Source organism: Rattus norvegicus, chromosome 9 (genome assembly GCF_036323735.1).
Source record: "Rattus norvegicus strain BN/NHsdMcwi chromosome 9, GRCr8, whole genome shotgun sequence".
NCBI lineage: Eukaryota > Metazoa > Chordata > Mammalia > Rodentia > Muridae > Rattus > Rattus norvegicus.
Genome location: NC_086027.1, coordinates 64,250,279 through 64,276,777, shown reverse-complemented (window position 1 = coordinate 64,276,777; position 26,499 = coordinate 64,250,279). Strand labels below are relative to the sequence as shown.

Sequence of the window (26,499 nt, the reverse complement as noted above, 5' to 3'; positions counted from 1 at the left end):
GGTTCCATGCCTAGGGAAAGTAGGAGAAGGAAGAATATAGAAATGTTGCTTAATGGCTGCTGAGTTACTGTTAAACAGGAGCAAGAAGACTTAGACTTAGCAAGAAGGAGTGAGTATACATAGCAGTAATTACTATGTATTCAATGGCTAAAAGTAAATATTTTATGTTTTTACCCTAAAGAAATGTTAACTCTTAGAGAAGATAAATATGCTTAACCCAACTTAAACATTACATGATGTATATATACATTGAAAATCACAGCGATTACTCCATTAATACATACAACTTTTGGTAAAAAATAAATTTTAAAATTATGCTTTTAAGAGAGTTAGGTTTTTCCACCTATAGTAAGTCATGGAATAAAGCCTAATGTGATGGTTTGCATATGCTTGGCCCAGGGAGTGGCACTATTAGAAGGTGTGGCCTTGTTGGAGGAAGTGTGTCACTGTGGAGGTGGGCTTGGAGACCCTCCTCCTAGCTGCCTGAGGATGCTCAGTCTGCTCCTGGCTTCCTTTGGGTGAAGATGAAGAACTCAGCTCCTCCTGCACCAGGCCTGCCTGGATGCTGCCGTGCTCCCGCCTTGATGATAATGGACTAAACCTCTGAACCTGTAAGCCAGCCCCAATTAAATGTTGTCCTTTATAAAATTTGCATTGGTCATGGTGTCTGTTCACAGCAATAAGACCCTAACTAAGACACTTAACTTACAAAGAAAGCACACAAGGAATGCTCTTACGTGTCTAGTTACTTCTGTTCTTTTAAGTCTCAAAACACTATTGTTCATAGCTTTTTTTCCCTCAAAATTTCTAGTAAACTGAAACTTCTGACTTTGACTTTAACCAAGGGAAATACAACTTTTTATAACCAGTAGTTATTCCCTCAACAAAAAAGTTGCCTTAGTTCAAGCTGGGCCTGAACTAAGTACATTTATCTCTCAGTTTTGGAGGCTGGGAAATCAAGGTACCTGCAGATGCAGGTGTCTGTCTTCTCACTGTACCCCTACACAGTGGTTCCGCTAATGCTGTGACCCTTTAATAAAGTTCTTCATGTTGTAGTAACCCCCAACTATAAAATTATTTCATTGCTACTTTACTATAATATTACTACTGTTATGAATTGTAATAAAAATATCTGATATGTGACTCCCAAAGAGGTTGTGACCCATAGACTGAAAGCCACTGCCTACAAGACAAGAGTAAGAAGAATAGAGAAAATGAAGCATGTTCCCTTTTATTTGTTTCTTTATTTATTATATATGCATACACATATGTGGGTACATACATGCTTAAATTCCAAGAGTGAGATCATGCAATACTTACATTTTTGTATCTAGGTTATTTTCCGTAACATAATGATTTCCAGGTTGATATATATTGATAATAACAGGATTTTATTATTTAAAAATTAATACCTCCAAGAATATTTTTCAAGACAGCATCTGATTATGTAGCTCAAGTTAGTCTTGAGGCTGTAATCCTCCCACACATTATCATCTTCATCTACTTTGTAATAGCATACTAAATCTACTTGCTCCTTTTACTATAAATCAGTTCCCATTAATCAATATTTATCTACCCTTCCTTCTCCTACTGTCTTAGTTACTGTTCTGTTGTTGTGAAAGATATCATAACCAAGGTACTTATAGAAGACATTTCATTGGAGGGTGCTTGCTTAGAGTTTTAAAGGGCTAGTCCATGATTATCATCAAGGGGAGCATGGTAGCAAGTAGGCAGGCAGGCTGTTGGAACAATACCTTAGAGCTAACATCCTGATCCACAGACATCAAGCAGAGAGAGCAAAATGGGTCAGAGCCTGCTGTGGGGTTTTGAAACCTCAAAGCCCACCCACAGTGACACACCTACTAAAATAAGGCCATACCTTCTAATTCTTCTCAAACAGGAGACCAAATATTCAAATATATAAGCCTAAAAGGGCCATTCTCATTCAAACCACCCAGTCTCCCAAGTCTGGTGACCACTATTCTTCTTGCAACATTCATAGGATGTGACCTATAGAACATAGTTGGATGACCCTTGAGCTAACCCACTTTAAGGTTAATTGATCCTCTTCAAACATAGTATGAAATATAATATGTATCCTTTGAGTAATTTCTATTTCTTTCCAATCTGTTTTTAGGTTAACCTAGATTATTTGATCATACACTTATGGGCTATTCTAATATAGGATTTGCCATAAGTTCTTACTAGCCAAAATAGCTATCTGAGGTGGAAGACCAGTAAAAAGTTAATTAGAATTAGTTATTAATTGGATGTAACTTTCAGCAATCATATTGAGTAAATTAGGCAAGTTTCTCTCATTTTCTCATTTGTACTTCCTAGATTTTATGTAGATACATTAAATCATACATGTACGTATAATATAAAATGAAAATAAGACTCTTTAGACAGGAATAACATCAGGATGGAGGAGTGAGACTACAAAAAAAGTGGGATTATATTCAATATAAAATTATACATGTACAAAAACTCAAGTAAAAGAAATTCTTATTAATTACTGTGTAAAGTCATGTACTAGTTGACATGATGATCTAATTTTTTAAGTACCCTTAGAGGGAAATCTATCATATAGCACATCTATTTTTCATATCAAAATTATGTTTCCATTCTTGGTTTGAGCATTTTTCTGCAATCTGAGTCTATCATTCTTCCTAATTGGACATTCATTTCATATTTTTTTTGCTTATTATCCCCTAAAACCAAGACCACTTGGATGGACACCCTATCTTTCATATAGTATAAGATTCAATTTATGAAACAATGATCCCTTACACATTATTTTCTAAACTTTCCTTTAAATAGCATCTTCCTCCACTGTGAGGATGAGAGTAAGGATTTTCTACTGAATTACATACTCTGTTGACATAATTTTACCAGCTTCGGGAAAGCATATGGGTGAAAGAGGGACTTTTTCATTTCAAGTGAATTAGTATTTCTTTAGTATAATCTATTCAAAACACAATGGATGCTCCCATCCATAAGACGTTTATTCCCAAACACCAGTAAATGCCTCAAACCTCAGATAGTACCTAATACTATATGTACACAAACATTAATCTGATTACATAGTTAATACATAACCCAATCGTTTGGAAAATATATAGCATGGATATGATGAACAGTATGATAGTTCATATCCAGAACATGTTGAATTGAGACAACATAAGCAGTTCAAAACAGATAAATTGTTTATTTCTGGACTTTTTCCATATTAATGGTTTTGGGTCCACTATAAACTACATGTAATACTTGGAAAGAGAAGCTTCAAATAAGGTAGAAACTTCAGTATGCATCTGTTTTGGTTACTTGTCTCATTGCTGCAACAAAATGCAAAACATTAAGAAAGAAGGGATTTATTTTGGCTCACAATTTGAAGTCACAGTTCATCAAGTCAGAGATTTCATGGTGACAGAAGCCTTGTGTCATGCTGCATTCACAGTCAGGATGGAGAGAGATGCATGCTAGTGCTCAGCTTGCTTTCTCTGTTTTATTCAGTCTACCACTTCCACCTCTAGAGTGGCGCCACCCAAACTGAAGGTGGGTCTTTCTATCTTCTGTTAATCTAATCTAGATTATCGCAGACATATCCTAGCAGCCAACCCCATTTTAGAGGCTTGTCTTCTTGGTGATACTAAAACCTGTGAAATTGACAATATAAGCATAACAAATCTATCACTTGTCAACTTGATAGCTGTCCTGGTTGGGTGTTTTTGTCAACTTGACACAAACTAGTGTTGTCTGAGAAGAACCCACAATGGAGAAAATGTCCCAGCTTGTGGGACATAATTCTTAATTAGTGATTGATGTGGAGGGTCTAGCCCATTGTAGGTGGTCCTTTGAGGTACATTAGAAAGTCGTCTTGTGGGCTGGAGAGATGGCTCAGAAGCTAAGAGCACTGTCTGCTCTTCCAGAGGTCCTGAGTTCAATACCCAGCAACCACATGGTAGCTCACAACCATCTATAATCAGGTCTGGTGCCCTCTTCTGGCCTGTAGGCATACATGCAGGCAGAAAGCTGTATGATGTATACATAATAAATAAATAAATGTTTAAGAAAAAAGAAAAAGAAAAAGAAAGTCGTCTTGTGAGGTACCTTGTGTTAGATAAGAAAGTGGTCTCTGGTTATACTTTTTAAAAAAGCAAGCTAAGCCAGCCATAAGGAACAACCTAGTAAAAAAAAAATGTTCCTCTGTGCCTCTGCCATCAGTTTCTGCCTCCAAGTTCTTGCCTTGATGCAGTGTGACCTGCGAGTTATAAGATGAAATAAACCCTTTCTACCCCAAGTTGCTTTGGGCATTGGTGTTTTATCACATCAAAGACAATAGCCAAGCACATACTTATAAGCCATAATCTTCTACTCATCCACATAGACTAATGGCCATCTCATAATACAAAATGTATCTACTCCAACTTGGTCTTTAACAGTTTTTAAAAACTGAAAATTTAAGTTGTCTCTTCTGAGATTCAAGAAATCTCTTTAATACCCTGTGCAATCAAATACTAAGTTACATGGTTCTAATATATAATATATAAAGGCAACAATGGAAACATAGCAAGGGAAAGATCAGACCAAAGCAAAACCAAAAACAAATGCTTAGAAAACCCCAAGTCCTTTAGTTCTATGTTCATCACCTAGAGCTCATAGTGAAATCGTATGGATACCAAAATACTAAGTTAATAGCTGTGCCCTCCAGTTCAGCTGACTGCAGAACACATAAATATGCACTTAGACTGGCTCAATTATTGTCTACAACTCTCTTTAGTAGACATCCCATGGTCTCCAACACACTAGAGTCTACATCACAACTTGGACTTTACCTTCACAGCTAGCTCCACAAGGTATCCCCTCAGAGTCTCTTGGTAAGAACTGTGACCCTGACACACAGTGCCTGACCTCAGTGGCACTCAAAATCTGTGGATCAAGACCCTGTACTACCCATTCCCCTGAATCTGGTATCATTCATGTCTTCAAAACCAATGCCTCAAAAATAAGGTCAAGTCCTGCTGCCACATCAGGTTGGAACCCAACTCCCTTGGATCACAGTTATATCAATTTCTATATGCCTTGGTGGCTAACTCTGCGAAATCAGTTTCCGTGTGTGTGTGTGTGTGTGTGTGTGTGTGTGTGTGTGTGTGTGTGTGTGTGTGTGTGTTTAGCAGAGGTCTGACCTCAGTGGCAGTCTCAGTTCAGAACTTTCTCCTATCTCATAAACTTGCATTTTCACAAGTTGGAGCATTTGATGGAGTGTCTTCAGTTCTCCCTTCTTGTTGTCCCACTGAAGAATGTTTCTATTTTAACAATTACAGATGCTTTGCCATCTGCATTCTACAAGTCCACAGTTTTCAATTTGTTCACACAACTTTTCTTGTTAAAGTTCACTTTTGAATCTTTTTATTCTCTTACTATAGATATAAGTAAGAGCATTAAAAGTAGCCAAGCCACAAAATGAATGATGCCCTGCCTTGGAATTTCCTCCACCAAAGATATTAATTAGTCCATTACTTCTGAATTCAGTCTTACTTAAGTTTCCAAGACACAGGCAGAAGGCAGCCAGATTCTCTCCCAGAAGGTAAAATGAGTGGCTTCAAATGAAGTTCCTGGTTGAGTCCTTCTTCCCCTCTGAAACTTTATTAGCTAAACATCCATGGTCCACATTTCTAATGGCATTATGGTCTTCCAGACCTCCACCATAATGGTCTGTTGTGCTACAACAAGTAGCTGACAAATGCTACTTACGGAAGAATTTGTTTTTTACATTTTTATTATTTGTTTTACTCATTCACTTTATATCCCACTCACTGTCACCACCTCCCAGTTACTCCTCCTGCAGTGCTTCCCCCACTCCCCTCCCCTTCTCCTCTGATTAGTTGGGGTCTCCTTGAATATCCCCCCATCTTGAAACATCAAGTCTTTCTGTAAGGCTAGGCCCATCCTCTCCCACTGAGGCCACACAAACATCCCAGCTAGAAGAACACGTCCCACATACAGGCAACAGCTTTTGGGACAGCCCATGCTCTAGTTGTTCTGGACTCACATGAAGACTAAGCTGCACATCTGCTACATATGTGTGTGGAGGCCTAAGTCCAGCCCATGTATGTTCTTTGGTTGGTAGCTCAGTCTCTCAGAGACCCAAGGGTCCATATTAGTTTACTCTGTTGGTCTTCCTTGGAGTTGCTATCGCCTTAGAGACCAAAATCCTAAGGAAGGATTTCTTACAGTTTGAGAGTACAGTCAATCTTGGCAAAGAAGTAATGGTGATAGGAGCTTGAAACAGATGATCACATTGCATACAGTCAGGAAGCTCAAAGAGAGGAATGCTAATATTCAACTTATTTTATCCTTTTCATTCAGTCCAGAACCCCAATCCATTGAGTGGTCATACCCACACTCAGTCAGTCTTTGCACATGTTTTTAGTTAGGTTTCTGTTGCCATAACGAAACACTGACCAAAACCTACTTGAAGATGGAAGGGTTTATTTCAGCTTATACTCTATAATCCATCACTGAGAGAAGCCAGAGCAGGAACTCAGGGCAAGATATAGAAGTAGGAACTGAAGCAGGACCATGGAGGAGCACTGCTTACTGGCTTGCTTCCATGGCTATCTCAGCCTGCTTTCTTCTACAACTCAGGACCACCTGCCCAAGAGAAGCACCACCCACAGTGGCTGGACCCTCACACATCAATCATTAAAGCCCCACAGACTTGTATACAGTCCAGTCTGATGAAAGCATTTTCTCCATTAAGATTCCCTCTTCCCAGATGGTCTAAGTTTGTGTCAAGGTGACAAAAAAAAAACAGCCAGCACACACCTCTGTTAGCCTAATCTAGAGCCCAGAGATGAATTCTCAGCAACTTGTCTCCTAGGTAACCCTAGATCATTTAAGATGTCTAGCCAAGACATGGTGACTTCTTAGCCAAACCATAAGGGTCTTCTACTAATTCTTTTCCTATGTTCTTTTCCTTCAGTTCTGTCAAGTGTCCTGTATAATTTTAGTTTTTTCAAAGTCTACTTCTGGGGTTGGGGATTTAGCTCAGTGGTAGAGCGCTTGCCTAGCAAGAGCAAGGCCCTGGGTTCCGTCCCCAGCTCCGAAAAAAAAAATACAAAGCCTACTTTTAATAATGGTTCCTCAATGCTTTAACCTCCTTTTAGCCCACTATCCACCAGAGGTAGTGGGAAAGAAAGGATAATGGGGGAAGTGGACCTGTTTAGAAATGTTCTTTGGAACAACTCCCATCTGCATTGTCAGGAAGTGAGTTTAGTTCACAGGTCAGCAGTGGCAGCTCAATCCATTCACAAACACTGTACCAGCTGTCCAGTCCAGTAAAGTCAGGATAGCAAACATGAATCTGCAGGAGAGACCAGGGCCACCAGTTCTCAGCTGTGTCTGTCAGTGGAGCAAAACTCAGCGAAGATGAGGATGCAAGCCTACAAGTGTTTCACAGCAAACCTAGTCCAGCCCGTCACTGTCCATCATGTCCTCTTCATACTCCCTCCAAACATCAGTGTCCTCCACGGTCTTGCCTCAGACGTGTGTGTCTGTCTCAACTGACATCACTCTGCCAATTGACCTGAGTCTGTGAAAGTGGAAGAAACTGCAGCACACCACCAGAAGTTTTGGTGCATTTTTCTCTCTATAGGGCCCCAACAAATGGAGCTTAACTATTCAGTGTAAGGCAGACCAATACGTGCGTCATTAGCAAAGAATCCTTCATCACGTGTCCTTTCACATGCTTGCATTAACAGAACATCCTTTCATCTGTTTCTGCTTCAGTGAAAAGTTTCTTCACAAGTCTGCCTTGGCTTTTCACCTGTGTCCACTTTGGTGAAACGTTCCTTCACATGTTTGCCCCAACAAAACACCATCCAACACAACTGACTTTCCAGAGAACCCTTAAGTTTCCATTTCAATCCTGTCTTCTAATTTTATCAATCCTAGTTTATGGCTCTTTTTCTTTGGGTTCAGTTGTATATTTCCATATTACTTTCAAAAATATTTTTAGTACTTTCATGAGCTACTAACACAGTTCTCTAGTTGTTTTCCTAGAGCAGTCTTCCAGTTTTTATTTATACTTTTGAAGTATTTTAAATTTACTTTTTAGTTGAGATAAAAAAACAAAGGGTAGTGACTGGAGAGATTACATAGCAGTTAAGAACACTGGCTTCTCTTCCAAAGGACAGGAGTTAATTCCCAGCACCCACAGGAAAACTTAAAACTATCTGTAACTTGTCCTAGGTGTTCTGATACCTCTTGTGGCCAACACAGTGCCCAGCATGCACAGGATACACAGATTTACAAGCAGGAAAAATATTCATACACATAAAATAACTTTTAAAACAGGGTGGCTGTAGATGTACATCAGTTGGTACAGTGCTTGCCTAAGATAATCACAGCTCCGACTTCTATCTTGTACTACAGTAATCTAGAGGATTGTCAAGCTTGTTCAATGGGACAAAGTGTTAAACCTCAAGGAAAGACAAGATGAAACCTCAAAAAGAAAGTGAAACGAACAACTTCATTGAAAACCGCTCTCTTCCGGGTGGGGGGTCCCAGACTGGGGGTCCAGGAAACAAAATTAGACATTTTATGGAACACATAAGCATTGGATACTGTTACACAAAGGAGGAGTAAATGTTTCTGCTTTCCCAGCACCGAGATTATAGGTATATGCTACCATGCCTGGCATTTTTACGTAGTTCTGGAGATCTAAACTTATCCTTCATGCTCCTTCAGCAAGCACTTTACCCACTGAAGCATCTTCTCCCCCTAGTCTGTGTCTCTGTATCGGAGAGTTAACACTGTTTACACTTAACATTACCATTTAGGAAGGTTTCCAGATTTCTATAATTTGGTGTTTGTTTTTCTATTTGGTTCAATAATTGTTCTTTCTCCTCTATTAGTAGTAGGGGAGCACTAACTTAGGTATGATTTTTCTCCTTTGTTCTATTTCTCTCATGAAATGTATTCTTTGTTCTCCATAATTGAGGGTTTTTTTTCTGTGTGCTTAGGAGTTTTTAATTGTCTTTAGTGGTCACTAACTTGTACTCTCTTGGTATGTATAGTTTCCGTTGGCTTTAAAGGGTAAGTGGATGCACCAATCTTGGTTGGTAGTTACTTACTTTCAGGCCTGAAATCTATCATTCCACACTTTTAGAGTTTTTTGTTGAATTCTACATTATTCTGAGGCATTTACTTTTGTATGTTGGCATTTTTCTCATGAATTTTAATATTTTAGTATCTTGACCCTAGTGTGGCATGGAGAAGTGGTAGTAGTGGTAGCAGTTATGTCCCTTAGGGGTTCTTGGATGTCCATTTATTTCCATAAACTTAGGGGATTGTCTCATAATACCATTACTAAATTTCTGTGCCTTAGTTCTGTCATAGATCCTTCTATCCCATGGATTCTTAGCTTTGATCTCTTGGTTATGTGCTAAAGCTATTGAAAGTTGTGGTCATGCTCCTCTTTAACTTTATTTATGTCTGAATTTTGTATTTCCTCAGACAAGTCCAGCTAGTAGTATTTCTTGTGTTTGGTGCAATCTGTTGGTGATGTTTTCATTTGTGTTTTTCATTTCTAATATTTATGTTTGAGTTTTTCCAAGTCTCAGTTTCCTTCCTTATCTAAGTTACTGACTTTCTTCTGTAGATCCTGAGCTGATTTCTTTACTTCAGTCACCTGCTTGCTTATATCCTCTTTGAAGTCATTTACTAGTTTTACAGGTAAACATTTGAATTCTGTCATTTTTCCCAGTTCAATATCTTTGGATCTGGTAATTAAAGCGTTTCAACCTTTTGTAATCATGTTGTATTTTGCAGCTAATAATAATAGATACATATCTTCTGATTTTGAGAGTCTTTTTAGTAAGCAGTCCTAACTTGAAGTTCAACCCCATTACCAGTAAGAAAGGGGAAGGTAAACTAACACACTAGGAAACCCAGTGTCTCCAAATAACGAAGTTACTTTAAAATGGTTAAAGCCAACAGGGCAAGTAACATAGAATACTAGAAGCCTCTTCCCTGAGCCTGGGTGAAAAAGAACAGTGAAAATGGTTTACAGTGAGTCAAGGGTGGTATTGTCAGCTTTGGTCCAAAAGCTTCTTTGTGCCCTGAGCAAGCGGAACTTAATGAGGAGACTCGTAAGTGATCAGAATGCTCAGCCCTAACTGGGACATCTATATCTATGTGCCAATACTCAGGAGCATCACAGAATGGGAAGACAGAAAGAATATAGGATGTTTGTGGAAAGATATTGTGTAAATTTGGTTTCTCCATCTATGTTAATATGAGAGTTTTGCTGGATACATTAACCTGAGCTGGAAGTTGTGTTCTCGTAGGGTCTGTATGACATCTGTCCAGGATCTTCTGGCTTTCATAGTCTCTGGTGAGAAGTCTGGTGTGATTCTTATGTATTTTCTTTTATGTTACTTGACCTTTTTTTCCTTTTTTAATATTATTTATTTGTGCATTTGGCATTTTGACTACTATGTGACGGGAAGAATTTCTTTTCTGATCCAACCTATTTGAAGTTCTGTAGGATTCTTGTATGTTCATGGGCATCTCTTTCTTTAGGTTAGGGAACTTTTCTTCTGTAATTTTCTTGAAGATATTTACTGGCCCTTTAAGTTGGAAATCTTTTCTCTCTTCTACATCTATTATCCTTAGGTTTGATCTTTTCTTTGTGCCCTATATTTCCTGGATGTTTTCCTGGATGTTTGGTTGTAAAATGTTTTGCATTTTACATTTTCTTTGATGGTTGTGTCAATGTTTTCTATGATATTTTCTACCCCTGAGATTCTCTCTTCTCTCTCTTGTATTCTGTTGGTGATGCTTGCATCTATGACTCCTGATCTCTTTCCTAGGTTTTCTTTTTTTTTTTTTTTTTTTTTTTTTTTTTGGAGCTGGGGACCAAACCCAGGGCCTTGCGCTTCCTAGGTAAGCGCTCTACCACTGAGCTAAATCCCCAGCCCCTTTCCTAGGTTTTCTATCTCCAGGTCGTCTCCCTTTGTGATTTCTTTATTGTTTCTATTTCCATTTTTAAATGTTTTGTTCAATTCCTTCACCTGTTTGGTTGTGTTTTCCTGTAATTCTTTACGAGATTTTTGTGTTTCCTCTTTAAGGGCTTCTCCTTGTTTACCTGTAATGCCCTGTATTTCTTTAAGGGAGTTATTTATGTCCTTCTTAAAGTCCTCTATCATCATCATGAGATGTGATCTTAAATCTAAATCTTGTTTTTCTAGTGTGTTTGGATATCCAGTATTTGCTTTGGTCAGAGAACTGGGCTCTAATGATGCCAGGTAGTCTTGGTTTCTATCGCTTAGGTTCCTGTGCTTGCCTCTCGCCATCAGGTTGTCTCTGGTGTTAGCTTGTCTTGCTGTCTCTGACAGAGGCTTGACCCTCCTGTAAGCCTGTGTGTCAACACTCCTGTAGACCTGTTTTCCTTCAGCCAGATCTGGGTACAGAGAGCTGTAGGACTTGGTCAGCTCCAGGTGCAAATAGAAACTGGAAGGGTCCTGTCCAGACTGCTCCCAAGTTTGTGTGTCCTGAGGGCTCCAGGCTGGTCACTCAGAGCAGAAAAGTTGGTCTTACCTCTGCTCTTAGGTGTATCAGCGCTCCTGGCTACTGGCTTTCAGCGCTGGGCGCAGGCAGAAACTGGTAGGTAGTTCATCTGTGTATATAAAATGTGAAAATGTCTGGAATAGGAGCCAATCAGTGGTAAAAATGTGGGCTTACTCAATGTGTATTACATACTCTAGTGTGGAAATGTCTTCATGCAACACAGTAAGTACCATGTACAATGAATATACACAATGAAAAAAGTCAGTATTAGAGAGATCAAATGACAGTTTGCCCACATTAAAGCCAAATTATGTGTTGGGTACAGTGGGCATAATGAGTAAGTATGCTTCACAGTATATTTAAGGATTCGTGAAAGTGTTCTGCTTTATTTTAAAACTAGAAGTAAAAAGAGAGAACTAGAGGTAACCTAATCACAAAAAAAAAAAACACATGGTATGCACTCAGTGATAAGTAGGTATTAGCCCAAGAGCTTAGACTACTCAAGATACAATCCACAGACTACATTAAGCTCAAGAATAAAGATGACCAAAGTGTGCATGCTTTAGTCCTTCTTAAAAGGGGGAGCAAAAATATTCATAGGAGGGGATGTGGAGACAAAGTTTAGAGCAGAGACTAAAGGAATGGCCATTCAGAGCCTGCCCCACCTGGGGATCCAGCCCATATACATACAGCCACCAAACCCAGACAATATTGCTGATGCCAAGAAGTACATGCTGACAGGAGCCTGATATAGCTGTCTCCCAAGAGACACTGCTAGAGCATGAGAAGTACAGAAGCAGACACTTGTAGCCAACCATTGAACTGAGAACGGGGTCCTCATTGGAGGAGTTAGAGAAAGGATTGAAGGAGCTGAAGGGGCTTGCAACCCCGTAAGAACAACAAAACCAACCAGAGCTCCCAGGAACTAAACCACTACCCAAAGAGTACACACGGACATACCCAGGGCTCCAGCTGCGTATGTAGCAGAGGATGGCCTTGTTGGACACCAAGGGAAGGAGAAGCCCTTGGTCCTGCCAAGGCTGGACCCCTCGGTGTAGGGGAATGTCAGGGAGGGGAGGCAGGAAGGGGGGTGGTTGGGAAGGGGTTACTCCCTCATAGAAGGGGGAGAGGGATAGAAGAAGGGGGAGAGGGATGGGTTAGGGGGTTTATGGATGGGAAACCAGGAAAGGGGATAACATTTGCAATGTAAATTAAAAAACAATAAAAAAGAAAGAGAGAGAGAACTAGAAGTGAAACAGAAGTAAAAAGGACATTTAGGCCAAATAAAGGGCTTCAATATACAATATTTTAAAAGTGATAATAGAAGATATAGTACAAGGGACAAAAGAAAATTTAAAAAGCAATAAGATAATATTAGGAAAAACAGTATACAGGAACAGCTGTTTTCTGGAAGTTCTCTAATATTGGTTTCTTCCAGTGAAAGAGTTAGTCAGTTGAAGTTGGGAGTTCTTCTCTTTCATCCTGCTCAGGATGGTTCTGTACGTAAAGTGTTTGAGGGACCATTACTGAACAGTCTTACAAGTCACTCACCTGCCGAAGCACACTTCTGACCACCTATAACTTCTCAGGCTGTGGCTGGGCAGGTTCTCAGTCATTCTAGCTAGTATGTGATGGCATGGCTAAAGCGTAGGCATGGTATGTCTCCTGCATGTTTGGGGTGGAAGAGGCAGGTAAAGTACCAAGGTATGTTACTGGAGGACCTTTCAGTGGTCTCTGATCCTTGTCAGTGTTAAACGTCCCGTGGAGAGAGAAGATTGCTTGGGCATCTACAAATCTGGGGTTTGGAATCCTCAGACCAGAAGTAAAAAATTTCAGGGCTTGCCTTAAGTTCTAGCCACCTGCTGGCTAGAAGATAGTAGTTTTTGTTGTGGTTATCTTTAAAGATGACAAGGCTGTCAGGGCCATAGACAAGAAGGCCTTCATGGCCACTGGCAAGCCAGGAGGCCAGCCAGCACCCATTTCTCACTGAAGAACTGCGGCAGATTGACTCTAGGCTTTCTGATAAATTGTTCCTTCTCTGGCCTCCAAGGAAACTTTAAAAGAAGAAATGGTTTCTTCTCAAGATAGTGCCTCTTCTGGGACATAAAGAAACAACACCTCTCCACCACTATTGACTTGTTTTAGAGGAATTACTGTCCACCAGAATCCCCTACAGATTTGAGATTTTCAAGAACTGTAGCTCATCTTACGGATAAAACTGCTAATCTTCATTCACCAAGACACCAGGTTTAGCTTTTAGATGATGCTTCTGTGCCCCTTCCACAAGTACATGTGCTATTTTTCCTTTTGTTCCCTAAGAGTTTCTGTATTTCAAGACATCTGTCTGTCCCTTTGTGGTCTCTGATATTCTCTTTCCCTATGGAATGGTCTATTATGTGCTATCCTGAGTTTTCTCACTAGCTCTATTAAAGAAAGACAGCTTCGGGTCCACCATCATCCCCTGGAAGTCCCTCATTTATATCTTAATTATGGTTGAATATGATGTTGATGCTTTCATTCTCTTCCTGCTTAATCCTAAAACATTACTACCTAGATGGTGGCCACAACTTCCTCAAACTGAAAATCATGCATACAAAATTTCTAATACTTTATTTTTCAGAATCATTATTTACAAGTTAACTAGTCCATCAAATTCTCAAAAATCAAAATAAGCCCAGTGGTTTTCTGACCCCCCCCCATAATGCCATATAATCTACTTTATATATTGGGTCCATTTTTACACTTTTGTAACTTACTAAGAATAATAATTTTTTCTCCACTGCCCCAAAATCATTTTCCAAGCTCAATTTTTGTGTATTAGAGTTATTATCTATTTCTTCAATATTTCTTACCTTTAGTTTCCATGCTCTTAGTTCTGTATAAAATCAAATTTAGTTATTTAAATTTTTGTTTCATTGTGGGTTTTTACAGTGCTTAAAATTGAACCTAGAGCCTCCAACAAATTCGGTATTTTCCGTATCACCAAGCTATACTCAAGCCCTTTTTTAGCTAGGTATGTTTGCATGCTTGTAATCCCAATTACTAGGGACACAGGCATTAGAGCATTGCAAATTGAAGCTTATTTGGACTCTATAGTAAAACTCAATCTAAAAGTAATTGGTTAATTAATTAATTAAAATAATATATTCCCTTTGTTGCTTTCATTAACTTTTACCAACATTCTTACCAAAATCTTTACTGCTAACTATTTTTTATCTTTCCAATGTATGCTAACAAAAAAATTATATGTCTTAAGGGTGTAACTAATCTACATAGCACTGATTGATGTTCTCTGGAGTCTTTAACCAAGCAATCTAATATGCATCAAACCCCTTAGAGATTTATAGCATATAGGTGGTACAGCCAATAAGCTCTAAGTAGTTAACTAGGTGTGAATAGAAGTATTTTATCACAATAGATACCATTCATCTAACAAGTACTTATCACCTAACACGGATGTCACTAAGTACCATTGAGCAATATTGAATGAGCTGGTAATATCCATCGATAAAGTTTGGTTTCAGATAAACAGATAAGCTTTAATTAAATAAAATTAAAAATATATCCCCTCGGTTGTATCTAGCCACTTTTCAAGTGCTAAATACTCAAGCATAACTAATGGCTACTGTGTCTTACTGTGTAGATGTGGAGCATGTCTGTTAACAAAGAAAATTTTGTGGGACAATGCTGCTGTAGAGATTGCAACCTCTGGGAAATATTCAGCCTTGGTTTCCAAAACAAGGAATTAGCCAAGGTCCATGGTGCTAAAAAAGGTAGTAGCAACTAGGTTGTTTCTAGCGGCCTAACTAGTCATTGTGTTAGTTGTTAGCTCAGAAAGACTAATGTTATTGTTGTCTTAATTCTGGTCTAAGTTGAATTCATCTCATTTGGGATGGCTCCCAAAATTGCAGTCAATAACCTGCTAAGACAGAAGTCATTTAAAGACTTTTCCTGGCCTGGGTGTCCAAGCAGGCACCCAATTAATGTTAACAGCACAGCAGCAATAATCCCGGTACAACATGGGTATATGGAAGTCCTCTGCCTCTTGCTGATAAACATCCATATGCCTATCCTATCAGTGCCAACTCAAACGATACTTTTTGTTGTCGTTGTTAACCTTCTAGCTAGCCTTCTGCCAGACACACCTACACTTTAAAAAACCGCATTTTTAAATCCACCTAATAGAAATTAATATTGTAGCTCACTTGTAGTCATGCTGACCATGACACTAGACAAGAGAGTGTGCAATGTTGATTGTGAGTTCTTAGAAAGCAAGGGGCAAGCAAGAGCTGGGTTCTGAATGTCTGCTGATTGCTAACTTCTCACTCCATACGTAGCAAACTGATTTCATGAGTACCACATTCTGCTAGTCTTTAGTAACTATTGATTATGTTCTGCACTCATCTATTCTTAATCTTTTTTCACTTCAGTCTTCCTGATCTGTATTTTCTCTTTACTTAACAGACAGTGTGGAGCATTCATTATTAAGACAATTGGGCAGCTCTAGTCCAGCTCAACTGATTTCTTGTCCATTGATCCTTGTGTGACCAAGATCCAGCTTCAAGGAACCGGCTAGAAGCTGCCCGTTGTGAAACTTAGGGTTAGTTAATACCTCACCATACTTATTTATTCCATGATAAGCTGTCTGAATTTGACATTTGCTTTTACTGCTGTTTTACAAATTTTAATTAGGTAGATGTGGCATTTGGCTTTATATGTGTTGGTTTAATTGCAGTAATACTTCCTAGATGTTTTATCCATTCCATAAATAATAACTATACCAGTATTAGTGAGGTGTCTTTCATTTTCTCTACTTGGTGTTACTTCTTTTAATCTCAGAGTTTTAGACATTTTGTTTTCTATCTTTGATATTTAAACATTTTGAATAAGAGACATGTCTAATAGAATTTTAATTCTTCATAACTTATAGAATGTACTAGTCTTAATGGTTTCATTTTGTCAATTTGCTTTGCTGTATGATCACTTACTATGCTTTGTTGAATTTTTTTGTTACTGCTACTCATTTAGTGTTGTTTCTGCATGGCTTTCTGAATTTAAATAGTATTTAATACTTTTTGATAACATCTTCCAAATATTAGAAATACAACCAGCATGATCAGTATTCTTGCTTTTTCAACTACTTAATTAAACTATATGAATTTTTTCTAATATTGCAGATAAAAGCGTAACCTCATACCTCATCCATTTGATACCAGTTTATATAATGTTAATCCACCTCATAGAATTTTTATAAAAGAGGGGCTCACTTCTGACATTATCATATACTTTTCCAGTATATTTGTTATCTTAGAATGCTCTCTTCCTTTTCTCACTTTTACCAATCTATACAATTATATATGATTAATTTAGTAAGACAATTATTTTCATCAAATACAAAATTATTTCTTATACCAAAGGAAAATGTAGAATATAGTTCCAAGGCCAATTCACACTATAAACTTGGAAAATGGTAGAAGAGATTAATTGTTCAAAAGATGGAGGACAAGTCATATATTTCTAATCAGGAAAATTGCCGTAGTAGGACAAAAGAATACCTTTTTTATATTTATTAGAAGTTCTTTCACTGGCTTGTTAACTTTAGAACAGAAAGAGAAAGGTCTAAATATCGACATTACCCTATAATTCTCCCTCTCCTCACCTGTCATTCCATGCTCAGCTGCAGCAGTAAAAACAGGATCAGATCCCAGACTTTTTCCCATGAAACCATAATAAGTATGTTTGTCAGTCAAATGGTTTCCTGAGAATGATAGGACTCCATGTCTATAAACTGGCATACGAATATCTCATGCACTAATTATTCTCGGTTTTAAAATGTAATAGACTAGTAAGTCCCATAATGAAATGTCAAAAGATTTTGTTCTGTAATTTAGACAAATTATTAACCAGTGATGTTAGAAATCTTTTTTAATAGCACTATCCTTGAGAACAAAAAAGGTTACTGTTTGGTTTTTAAAGTGTTAAACATGATGCTAAACAAATCCTGGACTGTTAATAAAAATTAATGATGTATTATATTGAACAAGGAATTCTGATCATAATTCATACCTACAATGTTTCTTTACAGTTATATATATTACATGCATACATACATATAAATATATATTATGTATGTGCTCATATACATCATATATACACACATGCAGTTCATACATGTATACAGTCTTGAAGTTAGCTTTATTTTGAGAAATTAATAAAAACTTTGAATTTACTGACAATTGAGTTATGGGTGGAATCATTTGTCTTTCTTCTTGGCTTAGCTTGGTAAGCCAAATATACTGCCTCTAAAAACAGAATGAGAGGACAGAAACCTCCTTGCATATTATAAGTGAAGCCTATTAATTTATTTCTATGTTTAGTATACCTTCAATCAATTTTTAAAGTTTTTAACTAATTTAGTGCCCATTTTGAAAAACCAACCTAAAGTAGACATCTGAAATTAACCGTGCTAAGATGAAATTGAAACTATAAAATTAGTGCATACAGTCAGTATGACTTTGCAACTTGTTTAGCCAAAATCTCATACATTTAAGATAGAAAGGAATATTCAGAATTTAAAACTTTAATTTCTATCCTGATAGAGCATTTTCTTCAGACTGGAATGAAATCACACACAAAAATTCTTTGCATATTTCCCAAAACTCATACTTGGATAATATTAAAATTCAGAATCAAGGGCCTAGAAAAAACAATCAGGAAGCAGCAGATTCAACTTAGCATATTTAAGTGTTAAATTGATAATTCTAGACCTCTACTTTGGCTAAAATTTATTCTGAAATCTCCCTAGACATAAGGAAAAGGAAGGCTGGAAAGAGCCTCAGTTAGGAGAGTGTTTGCCAAGAAATCAGGAGGTTCTGAGTTCAGTTCCCAGAGCAATGTGAAAAGGCGAGGCATTGTAACTCACACCTATAATCTCAGTGCTGGAGAGGAAGAACAGCTCCCTGGGGGTCACTGGCCAGGTTACAGCCTAACCAGCAATTACCAAGTCATGTTAGAAATCCTATCTCAAAAAACAAGGTACTTGCCACCTGAGTTTGGCCACCACACTCAGATGCATACATGTGCATATTACTGCACACTGACATGTATACAACATACCCCACATATCAGAGGCAAAATGAAAATGTTTGCCTGAAGGATGGATATCAATGATGCTTATATTGCAGGCATGGTAGTATATTCCTCTAATCCCAACACTCAGAAGGTAGAGAAAGGTGAATCTCTGAGTTCAAGGCCAGCCTGCCCTTCATTGAGAGTTTCAGTCCAGCCAGAGCTACGTGAGACCCTATCTCAAAAATAAAACCAAATTAAAAATAATAATTATGTTGATTCTGTCTCTTTCACTTCTATATGATCATCAATGTGCATAATACATCCTAACAGTATGCTGTTGGCTTTCGTCTTTCCATTCTAAACCCCATTTTCTGATTACCATCTACAGTGGCTGCTCCTTGTTGTCCCTGCAACATGTTTTTTGACTCTGCTTGTATGTATTGTACAAATTTTCTACCTTATACATTCTGCTTATTTCTCTCAACAGTCAAATGCTACTCAAGATTACTTATTTATATTGCCAAGTTTTACATTTTTTGTTTCTGTCTGACATAATTTTGTTTTCTACTAGTCTCATGGTTGTTTGTCTAGGTTCTGCAAATAGACATAAATTTCTAAGTAACAATAAGACATTGTGGTTTCCAGTTGTATTATTTTTTAGACATTCTGATTAACAAAGAGTAAATTGATATAATGTCAAACTTGACTATTGTTAACTAAAAACATAGTAATAGACTGTGTGATTAGACAATTTATGTAAGACATCAATCACTAATGAGTGGTCACATACTTACATACTTATTTTTAAACATGTGTTTTGCAAACTTCCCCTCTATTAATTGGTCTTATAATAATGTACTTCTTCATAAGCAGAAGGCACAATTTCATTATTTAACAATATATGACAATGATTTTCTTAAGAAAGCTAGTGTCATAATCACAGTTTGCATTTCTATCAAAATGTATACCTATAGAAGTAATTGTCATTTAGTATTTGTGATGCTCAGTCTTAATTGTCAGCTTGACAGTATCCAGAGTCACTGAAGACACGAATCCATGGGCATGTCTGTGAGGGTTTGCCTTGGTTAACTGAGATTTTTCCCCATCCATGTTGGGATCTCAACAAGCGTTGTCACTGTTGAGACGCCATGCATATAGCTTCCCTGTCACACCTTGAAAACACAATCTTAGAGTAGTGTTATAGTATTCAATCTCACATTGGGATTTCTACCCCACCTTTGATCATTCAGTTCCCAGATAAAAGACATACAGCCTTTATAATAAGCCTTAATTAACACTACAGCTCGGCAGATATCCTTAATATCCTTTAAGCTATTCCCCCGCCAATAACCCCGAATTATAACTTGTCATGTTACATCTGGGCAGCTCTGAAATTCAATTGGCCAGCCCTCGTGGCTGTGTTTTCATTACTCATCTTACCCATGGCATCTTCTCCTCTTCCCATGCTCTCTATCCCCTTCTTCATGGTCTTCTCAGACCCCAAACCTACCTATCTCTCTTCTGCTCAGCTACTGGCTGTAACGGTCTTTTTTTTTTTTTTTTTTTTTTGGTTCTTTTTTTTTTTTTTTCGGAGCTGGGGACCAGGGCCTTGCGCTTCCTAGGTAAGCGCTCTATCACTGAGCTAAATCCCCAGTCTTTTTTTTTTTTAAAGGTTTATTTATTTATTATATACGTTGTAGCTATCTTCAGACATACCAGAAGAGGGCATCAGATCCTATTTCAGATGGTTGTGAGCCACCATGTGGTTGCTGGGATTTGAACTCAGGACCTCTGGAAGAGCAGTCAGTGCTCTTAACCGCTGAGCCATCTCTCCAGCCCCTGTAAGCGTCTTTTTTTTTTTTTTTTTTTTTGGTTCTTTTTTTCGGAGCTGGGGACTGAACCCAGGGCCTTGTGCTTCCTAGACAAGCACTCTACCACTGAGCTAAATCCCCAACCCCTGTAAGCGTCTTTTTAATCAGAGATAAATTGGCTGACAAGGTTATACAGCATCACTTGTGTACATGGTGATTCTCTTATCCCTGGGACAACCAGGCCAGTATTTAGCATTACAATACATAGCAGTAGACTCTGGCTTTTAATATCGTTCTGCCCCCTCTCTCCATTGCTCTCTGAGCCTTAGAGGTAGGAGCTACGTTGTTGATGTACCAGATAGAGTCGGACACCTCACAGTCACTTAGTCTCTGTGGTTTGAACAGTCGTAGATTGCTATGATGGTCTTCACTTCAGCCACTGCAAAATGCAGCTTTTTTTGATGAGGGATGAGAGCTACAATTATCTGTGGGTATACATATTTAAAATACAAATAGAAATTATACTGGTTTAGGAAAGTTTCAGTCATAGATTATCCTCTATTGTACAGATCTCAGAATGAAGGGATACCCTTGAGTCCCTAAAAATACTTTGCACTTCTTCTAAATAGTGTTAAGACTGTTAAAGACTATGGAGACTTTAACTGGATGCATTTTGCATTACGGGGTGGCCTTAAGCCTATGGGGACAAGCAGTGGATGTCAAGTTGACAAGGGGTAGACCTGTGAATATTAATATTGTCAACTTGATAGATCTAGAATCACTGGAAACAAGCCTCTCAAGTAGTATGTCTGTGAGAGATTTTCTAAATGAGAAGTCAGTGAAGTGAGAAGACTCACTAGATGTGCACAGCAGCATTCAATAGGCTGTGGCCTAGAAGGAAGGAAAAGGGAAAGAATGAAGGAGTATTCATGTCTCGTCTCCCCAGTTGTGAGCACAAGGTGACCACCTACTTCAAAGTCCTCTCACCATGACTTCCCCACCATGCTAGACTGACTGTACCTTGGAACTGTGAACAAAAATAAACTCTTCCTGTCTTAAGTTACTTTTTTTTTTTGGTTCTTTTTTTCGGAGCTGGGGACCGAACCCAGGGCCTTGCGCTTCCTAGGTAAGCGCTCTACCACTGAGCTAAATCCCCAGCCCCCTTAAGTTACTTTTGTCAGGTATTTTTGTCATAGCACCAAAAAAAAATTCCAGTATTTCCTATAAAGACAAATGGTCAAAGACATTTTTTTTAAGGAATTCTATTTTTTTCCTTTTTTATTCACTTGCTTATATACTTTACATTCTAACCACAATTTCCTCTCCCTCCTCTCCTCCCCCCCAGACCCTCCCCCCACCTCCACTCTTCCTCACATACAATACTCCTACTTGCTTTCTCTTCAGAAAAAGGGAGCTGTAGCTAGGCTTTTGGCTGCTTTATGGGTTTCTATTTTACAACCCTTAGTCCATCCTTCCAACCCCTTACACTAAGTAGGAGAGAAAGAAGGCTTGATGAAAGGATGTCAGTACCAGTAGACTACTTCCTGCTGACTAGAGGCATCTTCACCATCACGTTTTCTAACTTCTTTTTTCATGTCCCTTTGGCGTGATCACTTGACAAACAGCAACCAGCAGCCATTCTGAGGGCTCTAGTCTTTTTTTTTTTCTTCCTCCATCTTTATTAAATTGGGTATTTCTTATTTACATTTCAATTGTTATTCCCTTTCCCGGTTTCCAGGCCAACATCCGCCTAAGACCTACCCCTCCCCTTCTATATGGGTGTTCCCCTCCCCATCCTGCCACCATTACCACACTCCCCCCAACAATCACGTTCACTGGGGGTTCAGTCTTGGCAGGACCAAGGGCTTCCCCTTCCACATGTGCTCTTACTAGGCTATTCATTGCTACCTATGAGGTCAGAACCCAGGGTCAGTCCATGTATAGTCTTTGGGTAGTGGCTTAGTCCCTGGAAGCTCTGGTTGGTTGGCATTGTTGCTCATATGGGGTCTCAAGCCCCTTCAAGCTCTTTCAGTCCTTTCTCTGATTCCTTCAACAGGGGTCCCGTTCTCAGTTCCGTGGTTTGCTGCTGGCATTCGCCTATGTATTTGCCGTATTCTGGCTTTGTGTCTCAGGAGAGATCTACATCCGGTTCCTGTGAGCCTGCACTTCTTTGCTTCATCCATCTTATCTAGTTTGGTGGCTGTATATGTATGGGCCACATGTGGGGCAGGCTCTGAATGGGTGTTCCTTCAGCCTCTGTTCTAAACTTTGCCTCTCTCTTCCCTGCCAAGGGTATTCTTGTTCCCCTTTTAGAGAAGGAGTGAAGCATTCACATTTTGATCCTCCGTCTTGAGTTTCATTTGTTCTAGGCATCTAGGGTAATTCAAGCATTTGGGCTAATAGCCACTTATCAATGAGTGCATACCATGTGTGTTTCTCTGTGATTGGGTTACCTCACTCAGGATGATATTTTCCAGTTCCAACCATTTGCCTATGAATTTCATAAAGTCATTGTTTTTGATAGCTGAGTAATATTCCATTGTGTACATGTACCACGTTTTCTGTATCCATTCCTCTGTTGAAGGGCATCTGGGTTCTTTCCAGATTCTGGCTATTATAAATAAGGCTGCTATGAACATAGTGGAGCATGTGTCTTTGTTATATGTTGGGGCATCTTTTGGGTATATGCCCAAGAGAGGTATAGCTGGGTCCTCAGGTAGTACAATGTCCAATTTTCTGAGGAACCTCCAGACTGATTTCCAGAATGGTTGTACCAGTTTGCAATCCCACCAACAATGGAGGAGTGTTCCTCTTTCTCCACATCCTCGCCAGCATCTGCTGTCACCTGAGTTTTTGATCTTAGCCAATCGCACTGGTGTGAGGTGAAATCTCAGGGTTGTTTTGATTTGCATTTCCCTTATGACTAAAGATGTTGAACATTTCTTTAGGTGTTTCTCAGCCATTCGGCATTCCTCAGCTGTGAATTCTTTGTTTAGCTCTGAAGCCCATTTTTAATAGGGTTATTTGTCTCCCTGCCATCTAACTTCTTGAGTTCTTTGTATATTTTGGATATGAACCCTCTATCAGTTGTAGGATTGGTAAAGATCTTTTCCCAATCTGTTTGTTGCCATTTTGTCCTAACAACAGTGTCCTTTGCCTTACAGAAGCTTAGTAGTTTTATGAGATACCATTTGTCAATTCTTGATCTTAGAGCATAACCATTGGTGTTTTGTTCAGGAAATTTTCTCCAGTGCCCATGTGTTCGAGATGCTTCCCCCACATTTTCTTCTATTAGTTTGAATGTATCTGGTTTGATGTGGAGGTCCTTGATCCACTTGAACTTAGGCTTTGTACAGGATGATAAGAATGGATGAATCTGCATTATTCTACATGCTGACCTCCAGTTGAACCAGCACCATTTGTTAAAATGCTATCTTTTTTCCATTGGATAGTTTTGGCTTCTTGTCAAAAATCAGGTGACCATAGGTGTGTTGGTTCATTTCTGGGTCTTCAATTCTATTCCACTGGTCTATCTGCCTGTCTCTGTACCAATACCATACAATTTTTATCACTATTGCTCTGTAATACTGCTTGAGTTCAGGGATAGTGATTCCCCCTGAAGTGCTTTTATTGTTGAGGATATTTAGCTCTCCTGGATTTTTGTTTTTCCAGATGAATTTGCAAATTGTTCTTTCTAACTCTATGAAGAATTGGATTGGAATTTTGATGGGAATTGCATTGAATCTGTAGATCGCTGTTGGTAAAATGGCCATTTTTACTATATTAATCCTGCCAATCCATGAACATGGGAGATCTTTCCATCTTCTGAGGTCTTCTTCAATTGCTTTCTTCAGCGGCTTGAAGTTCTTATCATACAGATCTTTCACTTGCTTGGTTAAAGACATACAGAGGTATTTCATATTATTTGGGGCTATTATGAAGGGTGTCGTTTCCCTAATTTCTTTCTCGGCTCGTTTCTCTTTTGTGTAGAGGAAGGCTACTGATTTATTTGAGTTAATTTTATACCCAGCCACTTTGCTGAAGGGTTTATCAGCTTTAGTAGTTCTCTGGTGGAACTTTTGGGATCACTTAAATATACAATCATATCATCTGCAAATAGTGATATTTTGACTACTTCCTTTCCAATCTGTATCCCTTTGATCTCCTTTTGTTGTCTGATTGCTCTGGCTAGAACTTCAAGAACTATATTGAATAAGTAGGGAGAGAGTGGGCAGCCTTGTCTAGTCCCTGATTTTAGTGGGATTGCTTCAAGTTTCTCTCCATTTAATTTAATATTAGTTACTGGTTTGCCATTTATGGCTTTTACTATGTTTAGGTATGGACCTTGAATTCCTATTCTTTCCAGGACTTTTATCACGAAGGGCTGTTGAATTTTGTCAAATGCTTTCTTAGCATTTAATGAAATGATCATGTGATTTTTATCTTTAAGTTTGTTTATATACTGGATTACATGGATGGTTTTCCGTAATATTATACCATCCCTGCATCCCTGGAATGAAGCCTAATTGATCATGGTGGATAATTGTTTTGATGTGCTCTTGGATTCAATTTGCAAGAATTTTATTGAGTATCTTTGCGTTAATATTCATAAGGGAAATTGGTCTGAAGTTCTCTTTCTTTGTTGGGTCATTGTATGGTTTAGGTATAAGAGTAATTATGGCTTCATAGAAGGAATTTGGTAGTGCTCCATCTGTTTCAATTTTGTGGAATAGTTTGGATGGTATTGGTATGAGGTCTTCTATGAAGGTCTGATAGAATTCTGCACTGAACCCATCTGGACCAGGGCTCTTTTTCGTTGGGAGACTTTTTTTTCTTCTTCTTCTTCTTCTTTTCGGAGCTGGGGACTGAACCCAGGGCCTTGCGCTTGCTAGGCAAGCGCTCTACCACTGAGCTAAATCCCCAACCCCTCGTTGGGAGACCTTTAATGACTGCTTCTATTTCCTTAGGAGTTATGGGGTTGTTTAACTGGTTTATCTGTTCCTGATATAACTTCGGTACCTGGAATCTGCCTAGGAAATTGTCCATTTCCTGCAGATTTTCAAGTTTTGTTGAATATAGGCTTTTGTAGTAGGATCTGATGATTTTTTGAATTTCCTCTGATTCTGTTGTTATGTCTCCCTTTTCATTTCTGATTTTGTTAATTTGGACACACTCTCTGTGTCCTCCGGTTAGTCTGGCTAAGGGTTTATCTATCTTGTTGATTTTCTCAAAGAACCAGCTTTTGGTTCTGTTGATTCTTTGTACAGTCCTTTTTGTTTCTACTTGGTTGATTTCAGCTCTGAGTTTGAGTATTTCCTGCCTTCTACTCCTCCTTGGTGTATTTGCTTCTTTTTGTTCTAGAGCTTTTAGGTGTGCTGTCAAGCTGCTGATATGCTCTCTCCTGTTTCTTTCTGCAGCACTCAGAGCTATGAGTTTTCCTCTTAGCACAGCTTTCATTGTGTCCCACCAGTTTGGGTATGTTGTACCTTCATTTTCATTAAATTCTAAAAAGTCTTTAATTTCTTTCTTTATTTCTTCATTGACCAGGTTATCATTGAGTAGAGTGTTATTCAACTTCCATGTATATGTGGGTGTTCTTTCCTTATTGTTATTGAACATCAGCTTTAGTCTGTGGTGGACTGATAGGACGTGTGGGATTATTTCTATCTTTCTGTATATGTTGAGCCCTGTTTTATGACCGATTATATGGCCACTTTTGGAGAAAGCACCATGAGGTGGTGAGAAGAAAGTATATCCTTTTGTTTTGGGATGGAATGTTCTATAAATATCTGTTAAATCCTCTGCTCCCAGACCCGGTGAGAGAGAGACCCAACCGCCTGGTCAGGTGGGCACTCCTGAGGCTGCAGAGCGGAAGAGACCACCAACACTGCTCACCCCTGCCCACATCCCTGGCCCAAGAGGAAACTGTATAAGGCCTCTGGGCTCCCGTGGGGGAGGGCCCAGGAGCGGCAGGACCCCTGCCAGAGACACCGCCGGACCCTGAAGGAAACAGACCGGATAAACAGTTCTCTGCACCCAAATC

The 26,499-nt window shown here is 38.8% G+C and overlaps 1 protein-coding gene across 8 annotated transcripts in view; it reads left to right on the top strand.

Moving 5' to 3' along the window:
* The window catches only part of Boll (boule homolog, RNA binding protein), a 128,984-nt gene that overhangs the window by 77,617 nt on the left and 24,868 nt on the right, over positions 1-26,499 (top strand). For 2 of the 8 annotated variants that reach the window (XR_001839681.3, XR_005488953.2), the window contains one exon: positions 16,039-16,174. The exons of 4 other annotated variants lie outside the window; for them this stretch is intronic. Coding sequence is in view for 2 of the 4 variants with exons in the window: in XM_063267600.1 (XP_063123670.1) it covers positions 14,506-14,583 (78 nt within the window). In the remaining 2 variants the exon portion in view is untranslated. Of the gene's footprint in view, positions 1-14,505; positions 14,599-16,038; positions 17,811-26,499 lie in introns of those variants that run through there. 2 more of the 8 variants (XM_039084085.2, XM_063267600.1) reach the window with 2 other exon arrangements.